The following is a 14,422-nucleotide window of genomic DNA, read 5'->3' as shown; positions in this document are numbered from 1 at the left end:
TGGTAAGGGATGTCATTGTTGGAATGTGCCCATGGCTATTTGTAAATGAAAAAAAAAGAAAATTATGCTGTCTGGTTTGCTAAATATAAGGAATTTGAAATTATTTATACTTGTACTTTTACTTTTGTTACTTAAGTATATTTTAGCAATTACATTTATTTTGATACTTCAGTATATTTAAAACCAAATACTTTGACTTTTACTCAAGTATGATGTTACTGGGTGACTTTTACTAAGTCATTTTCTATTAAGGGTAAGATGACATTGTTTTTATTTTTTTACCACTGAATCCAGGGTAAGCCTACACAAAAGGGGCGGCAGGTAGCCTAGTGGTTAGAGCATCGAATCCCAGAGCTGACAAGGTAAAAATCTGTCTTTCTGCCTCTGAACAAGGCAGTTAATCCACTGTTCCTAGGCCATCATTGAAAATAAGAGTTTGTTCCTAACTGACTTGCCTGGTTAAATAAAAGCACAGCCTTTATTTTGTAAGTAAGCATTTCACTGTATTTGACTGTGTTTGGCGCATGTGACAAATACACTTTGATTTGATTATTTTAAGTGTTTCTAAAATCCTAAATTAAGGGTGTAAAATCGATTGGAACCATTTCCGTATTTGACCGCTAGGTTTTATGGTTATTATGATTCATACTGAAGTGCCCCATTAGCATGCTGGGTTACCTGCTTTGGTGATGGTTTGATTTATATTCCTCTACTGTAGTTATTGATCCTCTCTCTTCTCTTTTCTATCAGGATGTGGAACGCTTCAGTTTCTCCTCTGGCTTCGAAGAGGGCAGGGACAGGTGTCCCTATGACCCAGCCAAGGGCTACACCGGCCTCCTTGTGGGTAAGAACCCTAATCTACCCCCTGGGCTGCACTATTTTGCCCTAACCCACCACTCAGAATGAACTGAGAGACACTCATCTATCCCCTGTTCTGTGTTCTCTCTCTTTGATCCCTCCATCTCTCTGGTCCTGATTGCAGACGGTGAGATGTTCTCAGCCTCCCAGTATGAGTTCCGCAGCTCTCCGGATGTCCGTCGGAACTTCCCCTTCCCCACTCTGAGGACAGAGGAGGCCCCCACCAGATGGCTGCTGGGTAAAGAGAGGCTGACCCATCCGTTATCTTATAGACATTGGTTTCATTTTGTGGTTTGTTCCCATAGACATTAAAACCAGTAGATAGTGACAGTGCTGACGTCATCCACGTATTTCTCCTGATCGGCAGAAGTATTTGAATTTGAAACGTGCCGTATTGCTGAATGGGGCTGAATGGCACCAAAAACTATCTAAGGATCATGGTGAAAGTGGCCATAACTAGCAAAAGATCAAGGTCGATATAGTCATTTTCATCCTGCCTGATAGAGTTAACCTTAATGTCTATGGAGCCTTCTCATAGCCTGCTGGCCCGTGATTGGTCTGTGTGATTTGTGTGTGACGACATTTGTCGTGCGTGACGACAAATGTTGTAGTCAGAATGGATCACTATTTAAATGTCTCAATTTGTAATGAACTTAATTCACCTTGGGGAGCCCAAAACGTCCGGGCGATTGTAATTTATATAGGCTTTCTAGGGCAGACCAGGGTTTTTGGCACCACTAGGTTGCTACGCAGTAGCTGACCAACAGAGCTCTTAACTTCACGCTCCAGACCGGACCAGGGGCATAGCCAGAAATTCATTGATGTGTGGAGAAGCATTTTTGTAATAATAATGTATTCTTTTTTTTGTTTTTGCTCAATCTGATTGGGTGGGCCTGGCTCCCCAGTGGGTGGGCCTGTGTCCACCCAGACCCACCCATGCCTACGCCCCTGAACCGGACACTGTGGTCCTGTTTGATCCGTACAGCTATGCAATTTTGGAATACCAATGTAATCTGTAATTCTGATTCATTATACTACAACTATATGGTACTAAGCAGACCTAGGTTCAAATACATGCATATTTAAATATTTGTATTTGAAATACTTATTTTCTGTGTATTTGAGTATTTTCAAATTTGCCAAATCAACTATTTCTATTTTTCGGGGTCCCCTTGGGCTGACCTAAACATGCAAGTCAAACTGGGTGGGGTCTTCAATGGGTAAAGTATTAGTATTTGAAAATACATTACTTCAAATACCGGTAGTTAGTTGTAAATACATGACAATACATTCCAATTTCCAAATACATTCCGGAAATATTGAACTACTTGTATTTTCAAATAAACGTTGTCCAAGTAATTGTTTTTAAATGTATATGAAAGTCATTAAAATGCAGTAAATATGATCAAATCTAATTATTTGATCCCAAGTGTGGTACTAAGTACTAGCCGAAAACATAGGGCATTTAATAGTAATTCCTTCATAATACAAGCTCTGCCTTCACCTTAGCATACTCTAATTCATATACTGTGGTTATCCTTGCTTTCCACCTACATTATCTCTGTATCAGTAGGTGGCATGGTATGATGATGACAATAACATGAATCTCTCCATAGTATGTGCTTTGCCAGGAGTTGGACAGAATGTACACAGTGTGATGATCTGTTTTTGTCATTGTGTGAGCAGAGGCTGACTTTGTGGGCTCGGCGCTGCTGAAGGAGAGTGTCAACAGCTCAGTGGGCGACGACGACAAGATCTACTTCTTCTTCACAGAGAGGAGCCAGGAGCAGATGGCCTACCCCAGCCAGACCAGGGTGGCACGGGTGGCCCGCATCTGCAAGGTAGGCCTGAAGGGGGACATGTGTTATGGCATTAGGGGTTGCCCAACTCAATGGAGGGGGAAAGTGGAGAAATGGCTCAATGGCTGCAATGGAATGAATGTAACGGTATCAAACACAAGGAACCTCAAGATTACTTGCGTAACCCAGGTTCTCTGATATTATGAGTGAGATCTCACATGTGGGATTCACCTCAATCTCAGAAGCTTGAAGAACCAATTACACACGTACTGCCAAACCAAACCCTAAGGTCTGAAGAATTGCTGCTTGGTGAAGCATATCCAGCTAGCCAGCTTTCCTTGACAGTTTGAACACAGCCCGCGACGCGGATAGCTCTTGTGGCTGGGACCGCGGATATTCACGTGGCTTGTGGCTGTTTAAATCCCAGCTGTTTGTTGCTGTTTCCAACGGCTCTGCAAGCTGTGCTGTCTGGAACTGCGTGGAGTACCAGCGTTAGCCTACATCGCAACCATGACAAAGACCAAAGCCATTGGGAATACCATTGAGGACAGTGGTGTCTCTCTATCACAGGTGAAGGATCTTTTAAATTAACAAAAATAGTTCTACAAGCTGTTGTCACAACAACAAGAAAATAGCTTCAGGTGTGTCCAAATACTGGTGGAGTCAACTAATAAAAGAATGGACGATCTGACCAGAGAGTTCTAGGACCTGAAGAATAGTGTTCAGTTCTCCCAGGGTCAGCTCGATGGGACTGTAGACCCCACCTGTAGACCCCACCTCTGGCCCAGGTGACAGGCACAGGCCGATAGTGTTCAAGTTCCTAAGGTTCAAGGACAAGGTAGCTGTTCTGTAAAGAGCCAAGAACTTGAGAGGAATGTACATCTTCCTCAATGAGGACTATCCTGAAGCTGTGCGCCAGAAGAGGAAAGAACTTATCCCATCCATTAAAACTGCCAGAATGCGTGGGGACATTGCTTACATTCGCTATGACAGGCTCATTGTACACCCTCCCTCCCAAAAGCCTGGAAGTCATCAGAGAGCGTCAACTCCTCAGCACACACACAGACTTACACACAACAACTGGTTAATGGACTGCGGAATTATGTTCCTCCTCTTGTTTGAAAATCGGTCGTTCTGTGCCTGAACAAGGCAGTTAACCTGAACAAGGCAGTTAACCTGAACAAGGCAGTTAACCTGAACAAGGCAGTTAACCTGAACAAGGCAGTTAACCTGAACAAGGCAGTTAACCTGAACAAGGCAGTTAACCTGAACAAGGAAGTTAACCTGAACAAGGCAGTTAACCTGAACAAGGCAGTTAACCTGAACAAGGCAGTTAACCTGAACAAGGCAGTTAACCTGAACAAGGCAGTTAACCTGAACAAGGAAGTTAACCTGAAAAAGGCAGTTAACCTGAACAAGGCAGTTCCCCGGTAGGCTATCATTGTAAATAATAATTTGTTCTTTAAAACTGACTTGCCTATTTAAATAAATGTTAAATAAAGAAATAGATATATAAATAAAGTGACTATACAATAAACAGAGAGTAGCAGCAGTGTGAAGAGAGGGTTAATAAACAGAGAGTAGCAGCAGTGTGAAGAGAGGGTTAATAAACAGAGAGTAGCAGCAGTGTGAAGAGAGGGTTAATAAACAGAGAGTAGCAGCAGTGTGAAGAGAGGGTTAATAAACAGAGAGTAGCAGCAGTGTGAAGAGAGGGTTAATAAACAGAGAGTAGCAGCAGTGTGAAGAGAGGGTTAATAAACAGAGAGTAGCAGCAGTGTGAAGAGAGGGTTAATAAACAGAGAGTAGCAGCAGTGTGAAGAGAGGGTTAATAAACAGAGAGTAGCAGCAGTGTGAAGAGAGGGTTAATAAACAGAGAGTAGCAGCAGTGTGAAGAGAGGGTTAATAAACAGAGAGTAGCAGCAGTGTGAAGAGAGGGTTAATAAACAGAGAGTAGCAGCAGTGTGAAGAGAGGGTTAATAAACAGAGAGTAGCAGCAGTGTGAAGAGAGGGTTAATAAACAGAGAGTAGCAGCAGTGTGAAGAGAGGGTTAATAAACAGAGAGTAGCAGCAGTGTGAAGAGAGGGTTAATAAACAGAGAGTAGCAGCAGTGTGAAGAGAGGGTTAATAAACAGAGAGTAGCAGCAGTGTGAAGAGAGGGTTAATAAACAGAGAGTAGCAGCAGTGTGAAGAGAGGGTTAATAAACAGAGAGTAGCAGCAGTGTGAAGAGAGGGTTAATAAACAGAGAGTAGCAGCAGTGTGAAGAGAGGGTCAATAAACAGAGAGTAGCAGCAGTGTGAAGAGAGGGTTAATAAACAGAGAGTAGCAGCAGTGTGAAGAGAGGGTCAATAAACAGAGAGTAGCAGCAGTGTGAAGAGAGGGTTAATAAACAGAGAGTAGCAGCAGTGTGAAGAGAGGGTTAATAAACAGAGAGTAGCAGCAGTGTGAAGAGAGGGTTAATAAACAGAGAGTAGCAGCAGTGTGAAGAGAGGGTTAATAAACAGAGAGTAGCAGCAGTGTGAAGAGAGGGTTAATAAACAGAGAGTAGCAGCAGTGTGAAGAGAGGGTTAATAAACAGAGAGTAGCAGCAGTGTGAAGAGAGGGTCAATAAACAGAGAGTAGCAGCAGTGTGAAGAGAGGGTTAATAAACAGAGAGTAGCAGCAGTGTGAAGAGAGGGTCAATAAACAGAGAGTAGCAGCAGTGTGAAGAGAGGGGTTAATAAACAGAGAGTAGCAGCAGTGTGAAGAGAGGGTTAATAAACAGAGAGTAGCAGCAGTGTGAAGAGAGGGTTAATAAACAGAGAGTAGCAGCAGTGTGAAGAGAGGGTTAATAAACAGAGAGTAGCAGCAGTGTGAAGAGAGGGTTAATAAACAGAGAGTAGCAGCAGTGTGAAGAGAGGGTTAATAAACAGAGAGTAGCAGCAGTGTGAAGAGAGGGTTAATAAACAGAGAGTAGCAGCAGTGTGAAGAGAGGGTTAATAAACAGAGAGTAGCAGCAGTGTGAAGAGAGGGTTAATAAACAGAGAGTAGCAGCAGTGTGAAGAGAGGGTTAATAAACAGAGAGTAGCAGCAGTGTGAAGAGAGGGTTAATAAACAGAGAGTAGCAGCAGTGTGAAGAGAGGGTTAATAAACAGAGAGTAGCAGCAGTGTGAAGAGAGGGTTAATAAACAGAGAGTAGCAGCAGTGTGAAGAGAGGGTTAATAAACAGAGAGTAGCAGCAGTGTGAAGAGAGGGTTAATAAACAGAGAGTAGCAGCAGTGTGAAGAGAGGGTTAATAACAGAGAGTAGCAGCAGTGTGAAGAGAGGGTTAATAAACAGAGAGTAGCAGCAGTGTGAAGAGAGGGTTAATAAACAGAGAGTAGCAGCAGTGTGAAGAGAGGGTTAATAAACAGAGAGTAGCAGCAGTGTGAAGAGAGGGTTAATAAACAGAGAGTAGCAGCAGTGTGAAGAGAGGGTTAATAAACAGAGAGTAGCAGCAGTGTGAAGAGAGGGTTAATAAACAGAGAGTAGCAGCAGTGTGAAGAGAGGGTTAATAAACAGAGAGTAGCAGCAGTGTGAAGAGAGGGTTAATAAACAGAGAGTAGCAGCAGTGTGAAGAGAGGGTTAATAAACAGAGAGTAGCAGCAGTGTGAAGAGAGGGTTAATAAACAGAGAGTAGCAGCAGTGTGAAGAGAGGGTTAATAAACAGAGAGTAGCAGCAGTGTGAAGAGAGGGTTAATAAACAGAGAGTAGCAGCAGTGTGAAGAGAGGGTTAATAAACAGAGAGTAGCAGCAGTGTGAAGAGAGGGTTAATAAACAGAGAGTAGCAGCAGTGTGAAGAGAGGGTTAATAAACAGAGAGTAGCAGCAGTGTGAAGAGAGGGTTAATAAACAGAGAGTAGCAGCAGTGTGAAGAGAGGGTTAATAAACAGAGAGTAGCAGCAGTGTGAAGAGAGGGTTAATAAACAGAGAGTAGCAGCAGTGTGAAGAGAGGGTTAATAAACAGAGAGTAGCAGCAGTGTGAAGAGAGGGTTAATAAACAGAGAGTAGCAGCAGTGTGAAGAGAGGGTTGGGGAGGACAATATATGATCAATACAAGTGGATGTCACAGACCCAACACTATTGGTATGCACTCTGTTTAGTTGAGTGATAACTGGGTTCCTATTCAGGGCTGGACAAATGCAGAGGCTTGCGGTGATTTTGTGGTGAGTCATCTCAGTAACACAACCCAGCTAAGCCGCATTGCTTATTGACACCACGCCTGCTTAACCCGGAAGCCAGACACACCTTACACCTGGCGACCCTGTCAGCGTGCATTGCTCCCGGCCCACCACAGAAGTCGCTAGTGCGCGATGGGACAGGAACATCTTTGCCGGCCAAACCCTCCCCTAACCCGGATGATGCTCGGCCAATTGTGAGCCACCCCATGGGTCTCCCGGTCGCTGCCGGCTGCGCCAGAGCCTGGACTCGAACCAGGTTCTCTAGTGGCACAGCTAGCACTGTGATGCAGTGCCTCAGACCAGCCATCTTGGCTGCTTTCTGAGGGGTTCCTTGGTGTGCCACTGTTGCCAGGCAGAGTAGAAGCCCACCCAAGCCCGCTCCAATGGCAGTCTTTCTTTCTCTCCCCCTTTCTCTCTCTCTCTCCATCCCACCCCCTTTCTCTTTCGCTTTCTCTCTCTCTCTCTCTCTCTCTCTCTCTCTCTCTCTCTCTCTCTCTCTGTCTGTCATTTTCTCTCCTCTCCCCCTCTCTTCCTCCCACTCCCTCTCTCACCACCTCATTTCATTGGAGATCAACATGCCCAGAAACCACTCCTGGAGATACAGAAGGCTGTTTTTTTCACTCCTCCTCCTCTCTCTTAGGCTGTGCCTGGTGTAACTGTAGCTCCATTGTTTCATGCTTGCAGTACCCCTATATACAAAAATTCAGCTTTCTGGAAATGGGGACATGTCTGCTCTGTGGTAGTGGCGATGGTGGGGGGTAGAACGTGATGGATCCAGCCCTAACTGTGCCACAGCAGCCCATGCAGATTTAAATATGGGGGTGGGCTCAATTCACCCCAATGGCACAGTGGCAGTCGCCCATGATGATGACAGTTGTGGCGGCGACAGATCTGCAGACACAGAGTTCACATTAGTCGCTAGCCAGACCACAACTGGAGGCGTGCCACAGGTCTGTCTGCTTCTCAGCAAATCCCCAACTTCCTTTCCATCGGCAACCAGCATCTACGGTGTACTGTCTACCGCACAGCCATCCAGTTGCCAGATGTGGCGTCCATGCTTGAGACAGGCCTACTTGGCTAGCAGCCCAAAAAGCTATCGGCCCTAGCTGAAAGAATTTCCACAAATGAACTTTAAACAAGGCACACCTGTTAATTGAAATTAATTCCAGGTGACTACCTCATGAAGCTGGTTGAGAGAGTGCCAAGAGTGTGCAAAGCTATCATCAAGGCAAAGGGTGGCTACTTTGAAGGATCTCAAAACTGAAATATATTTTGATTTGTTGAACACTTTTTTTGGTTACTACATGATTCCACATGTGTTATTTCATAGTTTTGATGTCTTCACTATTATTCTACAATGTAGAAAATAGTAAAAATAAAGAAAAGGTCTTGAATGAGTAAGTGTTCTAGAACTTTGGACTGGTACTGTATGAGTAACGTGTGCTGTTTTGTGTTTGTTTAATTTGCTTTGTTTACTGTGACTACTGTATTTTCTGAAGGATAAAGTACTGAGGCTGGGTAGAAATATGTTTTTATGTAAAACAGAAATGAAGAGCAACCCACTGGGCACATTTCATTGAAATGAAGTAGAAACAACATTGAATCACACAATGTGTGCCCAGTGGTGATCTATTAAAACCCCAACAAACAAAGAGACGAGAAGTCTCTGCTCTAAATGAGGGGCACAATCTGTCTATTCAGGCTTTTTCTCAATGCCATCGCCTCCGAGCGCCTCCTATGCTGTTGTTGCTGCTGCCCGAAATGCAATTAGAGTAAATATGCTCAAGTAGGCACACTTTGAGCCAGAACCAAACACTCTCATTCAGTGGTACTTGGTAATGCTTCTATTGTGTAGTGGGGTTGTGTTAGTGTGTGTGTGTGCACCTGTCTCTGTGTATAACGTATGAGTGCGTGGTATAGGTATGTATGACCATGAGAAAACCTGTGTTGATGTGTGTTTGTGTGACTCTGATGACCTGTTTATCTCTAACCTCGCTCTCCTCCCTCCAGGGTGACTGGGGGGGCCAGAGGACCTTGCAGAGGAAGTGGACGTCCTTCCTGAAGGCCAGGCTGGTGTGCTCCGTTCCTGACTACGAGCTCCACCTCAATGTGCTGCGTAGTGTCTTCGTACTGGAGGGCCGAGACATACACAGCACCGTCTTCTACGGGATCTTTGGCCTGGAATGGTAAGAGGATGGACTAATGCGAGTTGTTTACCATACTGCTACTGGCTTGATACTGTTGTATGGTCAAACACTCACAACTGAGTATGCAGAGATTTGTTGTCTGTTGACTAGTGTAAGTAGATAGTATTTTTTGAGAGGCTGCAGTAGGGGCGTATGAATGGGAAGGACAAGCAATGGTATAGAGTAGCTGGCAGCAGTGGTGTTTGTGTTTTGTGCTGATATCAAATGTATTTATATAGCCCTTCTTACATCAGCTGATATCTCAAAGTGCTGTATAGAAACCGAGCCTAAAACCCCAAACAAGCAATGCAGGTGTAGAAGCACGGTGGATAGGAAAAACTCCCTAGAAAGGCCAAAACCTAGGAAGAAACCTAGAGAGGAACCAGGCTATGAGGGGTGGCCAGTCCTCTTCTGGCTGTGCCGGGTGGAGATTATAACAGAACATGGTCAAGATGTTCAAATGTTCATAAATTACCAGCATGGTCAAATAATAATAATCACAGTGGTTGTCGAGGGTGCAACAGGTCAGCACCTCTACTGCTCCTGCTGTCTCTAGAGAGTTGAAAACAGCAGGTCTGGGACAGGTAGCACGTCCGGTGAACAGGTCAGGGTTCCATAGCCGCAGGAAGAATAGTTGAAACTGGAGCAGCAGCACGGCCAGGTGGACTGGTGACAGCAAGGATTCATCATGCCAGGTAGTCCTGAGGCATGGTCCTAGGGCTCAGGTCCTCCGAAAGAGAGAATTAGAGAGAGCATACTTAAATTCACACAGGACACCGGATAAGACAGGAGAAATACTTCAGATATAAGACTGACACTAACCCCCTGACACATAAATTACTACATAAGGATCTACTGAAGAGATGGGTCTTCAAAAAATAAGTTTGAGACCGAGTCTCCGTCTCTCACATGGGTTGGCAGACCATTCCATAAAAATGGAGCTCTATAGGAGAAAGCCCTGCCTCCAGCTGTTGGCTTAGAAATTTTAGGGACAATTAGGAGGCCTGCGTCTTGTGACCGTAGCATATGTGTAGGTATGTACGGCAGGACCAAATTGGAAAGATAGGTAGGAGCAAGCCCATGTAATGCTTTGTAGGTTAGCAGTAAAACCTTTAAATCAGCCCTTGCCTTAACAGGAAGCCAGCATAGGGAGGCTAGCACTGGAGTAATATGATCAAATTGTTTGGTTCTAGTCAGGATTCTAGCAGCCGTTTTTGGCACTAACTGAAGTTTATTTAGTGCTTTTTCCGGGTAGCCGGATAGTAGAGCATTGCAGTAGTCTAACCTAGAAGTAACAAAAGCATGGATTCATTTTTCTGCATAATTTTTTGACAGAAAATTTCTGATTATTGCAATGTTACGTAGATGGAAAAAAGCTGTCCTTGAAACAGTCTTGATATGTTCATAAAAACAGAGATCAGTGTCCAGAGTAACACCGAGGTCCTTCAGAGTTTTTATTTGAGACGACTGTACAATCAATAAGAGTAATTGTCAGATTCAGAAGAACAGAAGATCTATTTGTTTCTTGGGATCTAGAACAAGCATCTCTGTTTTGTCCGAGTTTAAAAGTAGAAGGTTTGCAGCCATCCACTTCCTTATGTCTGAAACACAGGCTTCCATCGAGTGCAATTTTGGGGCTTCACCATGTTTCATTGAAATGTACAGCTGTGTGTCATCCGCATAGCAGTGAAAGTTAACATTATGCTTTCGAATGACAACCCCAAGAGGTAAAATATATAGTGAAATTAATAGTGGTCCCAAAACTGAGCCTTGAGGAACACTGAAATTTACAGTTGATTTGTCAGAGGACAAACCATCCACAGAGAAACTGATATCTTTCCGACAGATAAGATCTAAACCAGGCCAGAACTTGTCCGTGTAGACCAATTTGGGTTTCCAGTCTCAGTGCTATGATGGGGTCTAAAACCAGACTGAAGCATTTCGTATACATTGTTTGTCTTCAGGAAGGCAGTGAGTTGTTGCGCAACAGTTGGAAAAAAACATTTTTGAGAGCAATGGGAGATTCGATATAGGCCGATAGTTTTTTCATATTTTCTGGGTCAAGGTTTGGCTTTTTCAAGAGAGGCTTTATTACTGCCACTTTTAGTGAGTTTGGTACACATCCGGTGGATAGAGAGCCATTTATTATGTTCAACATAGGGAGGGCCAAGCACAGGAAGCAGCTCTTCCAGTAGTTTAGTTGGAATAGGGTCCAGTATGCAGCTTGAAGGTTTAGAGGCCATGATTATTTTCATCATTGTGTCAAGAGATATAGTACTAAAACACTTGAGTGTCTCCCTTGATCCTAGGTCCTTGCAGAGTTGTGCAGACTCAGGACAACTGAGCTTTGGAGGAATACGCAGTCCGTAATTTTGGTTTCTAATGGTCATGATCTTTTACTCAAAGAAGTTCATGAATTTATTACTGCTGAAGTGAAAGCCATCCTCTCTTGGGGAATGCTGCTTTTTAGTTAGTTTGCGACAGTATAAAAAAATAAATGTTGGATTGTTCTTATTTTCCTCAATGAAGTTGGAGAAATAGGATGATCGAGCAGCAGTGAGGGCTCTTCGAAATTGCACGGTACTGTCTTTCCAAGCTCGTTGGAAGACTTCCAGTTTGGTGTGGCGCCATTTCCATTCCAATTTTTTGGAAGCTTGCTTCAGAGCTCGGGTATTTTCTGTATACCAGGGACCTAGTTTCTTATGACAATTTGTTTTTGTTTTTAGGGGTGCGACTGCATCTAGGGTTTTGCGCAAAGTTAAATACAGTTCCTCAGTTAGGTGGTTAACTGATTTTTGTCCTCTGACATCCTTGGGTAGGCAGAGGGAGTCTGGAAAGGCATCAAGGAATCTTTGTGCTGAGAATTTATAGCACAACTTTTGATGATCCTTGGTTGGGGTCTGAACAGATTATTTGTTGCGATTAAAAACGTAAAAAATGGTGGTCCGATAGTTCAGGTTTATGAGGAAAAACATTAAGATCCACAACATTCATTCCATGGGACAAAACTAGGTCCAGAGTATGACTGTGGCAGTGAGTAGGTCCGGAGACATGTTGGACAAAACCCACTGAGTCGATGACGGCTCTGAAAGCCTTTTTTGAGTGGGTTTGAGGACTTTTCCATGTGAATATTAAAGTCTCACAAAGGTGATATGATATGCAGAGTCATGCTGCATCCAACTGTCATAACGGGACTAAGAATCAGATGGAGGGTAAAAACAGCAAAAAATAGCATTCTCACGCTCACTGGCTCTCTTCTCCTTTGTATTGGGACTCTCTCTCTCCCTCTCTCTCCCTCACTGGATCTTATACTGTCTTGCCCCCCCCCCCCTCCCCAATTTGTGACATACGAAAGTGCACCTTTGTGAGTTAAACCTGTCACCATGTGTGTGACTTGAGTGAGTAAGCCAGTGTCACGCCCTGGTCAAAGTATTTTGTGTTTATCTTTTTGTATTTGGTCAGGCCAGGGTGTGGCATGGTTTTTTTTGTAATTGTGGTGTGTTTGTCTTGGGGTTTTGGTGGTGGTATTGGGATTGTTGCTTAGTGGGTTATCTAGCAAAGTCTATGGCTGTCTGGAGTGGTTCTCAATCAGAGGCAGGTGCTTATCGTTGTCTCTGATTGGGAACCATATTTAGGCAGCCATATTCTTTGAGTTTGTGGTGGGTGATTGTCCTTAGTGTCTGAATTGTACTCTCTGTTAGTTTGCACTAGATAGGCTGTTTCGGTTTCGTTTCTTGTTTTGTAGTGTTTTTGTAAGTTCGTGTTTCTTTGTTTTGATTAAACATGAATCTCAATCAACACGCCGCATTTTGGTCCGATCCTTGTTCTACCTCTTCGTCAGAGGAGGATATAGAAGAAAGCCGTAACAGCCAGACTCTATATTTCAGCAGAGAGGAAGAGGCGAAGAGAGAGGGCTCACTCTCGCCAAAATCTGTCCAATGCGTTTCTATGGGCATAATATGTAGACCTTAAACCTTCCCGCGTCTCCCATTTGTTAAGGCGGAGACATGAGGATCTCGTCATTATATACAGATATCTGGTTTCAGCCTCTTGCAAATTGGAAAGAAAAGTTGGCGGGTGCACTGTTAGGATGCTGGTTTCCCCTAAACTAAATTGATGTTTTGCCAAAATTATATAATTACTCCTGTCTAAATAAAAACATTTGAAATGCTTCAGAGAGCGTGACACAATTTATATAGTCCCCCCCCCCCCCCCCCCCCCGTGGATTGTTTGAAATCACAAATGTGTAGGCCTATGCCTATTTGGGAATCGCACTATTTGGGCAGCGCACGTGGCAATATGTCTAGCTGATTGAGTTGCGTCTGTCAGTGAAAAGTCTCAAATATGTGTGAAGACGATGTGTCTTGAGTATAATTTAAAATATTGCAACAAGAAGAAGAGGGATGTGTGGCGAAGCGTAGTCCGGCATTGTAAATAAGAATTTGTTCTTAACTGACTTGCCTAGTTAAATAAAACAATTAACAAATCCATGCACTCAACTCTCCAGAATGGGCTCAGCAATCTCCTGCTAATCCTTCATGCACTCAACTCTCCAGAATGGGCTCAGCAATCTCCTGCTAATCCTTCATGCACTCAACTCTCCAGAATGGGCTCAGCAATCTCCTGCTAATCCTTCATGCACTCAACTCTCCAGAATGGGCTCAGCAATCTCCTGCTAATCCTTCATGCACTCAACTCTCCAGAATGGGCTCAGCAATCTCCTGCTAATCCTTCATGCACTCAACTCTCCAGAATGGGCTCAGCAATCTCCTGCTAATCCTTCATGCACTCAACTCTCCAGAATGGGCTCAGCAATCTCCTGCTAATCCTTCATGCACTCAACTCTCCAGAATGGGCTCAGCAATCTCCTGCTAATCCTTCATGCACTCAACTCTCCAGAATGGGCTCAGCAATCTCCTGCTAATCCTTCATGCACTCAACTCTCCAGAATGGGCTCAGCAATCTCCTGCTAATCCTTCATGCACTCAACTCTCCAGAATGGGCTCAGCAATCTCCTGCTAATCCTTCCACATTTATTGTGTCATTGTGTGTAACGATGTACGCTGAGAGTCGGGAAGCAAGTACGTACAGGGAGTGAACACATTTAATGAATAAATGAACAAACCAAGAAACACGAACACGTACATCGTACATTTATCGTTCTCATTTCTCAGAGTGGAAAGGATGTTTGCGGAGTTCTATACTTGTGAGAAACAAGTTTTGGTTAATTTCATAACCATTACGAGTTTTGTAAATCTTTTCATTGTCTTTTGTTTGGAGTGCTGTGAGCAATGAGCATGTCTGGTCTCTCTGTCATAATTTTGAGCGCCCCCGTCTGAGCACGGATAGAGGTATGCCTACCTGGTCTGCTGCATGCGAATGT

General features: G+C 43.9%; 1 protein-coding gene across 1 annotated transcript in view; it reads left to right on the top strand.

Moving 5' to 3' along the window:
* LOC109870595 (semaphorin-4G-like) overlaps positions 1–14,422 on the top strand; it is a 52,484-nt gene that overhangs the window by 29,532 nt on the left and 8,530 nt on the right. The window contains exons 5-8 of the mRNA XM_020461169.2: positions 751–844; positions 983–1,096; positions 2,545–2,699; positions 8,864–9,039. Of these exons, the coding sequence (XP_020316758.1) occupies positions 751–844; positions 983–1,096; positions 2,545–2,699; positions 8,864–9,039 (539 nt within the window). The remainder of the gene's footprint in view (positions 1–750; positions 845–982; positions 1,097–2,544; positions 2,700–8,863; positions 9,040–14,422) is intronic.

The sequence above is a fragment of the Oncorhynchus kisutch genome, linkage group LG25 (assembly GCF_002021735.2).
Source record: "Oncorhynchus kisutch isolate 150728-3 linkage group LG25, Okis_V2, whole genome shotgun sequence".
In the NCBI taxonomy this organism is placed as follows: Eukaryota; Metazoa; Chordata; class Actinopteri; order Salmoniformes; family Salmonidae; genus Oncorhynchus; species Oncorhynchus kisutch.
Note: the sequence above shows the minus strand (reverse complement) of the source record. Positions and strands in the feature narration are given on the sequence as shown.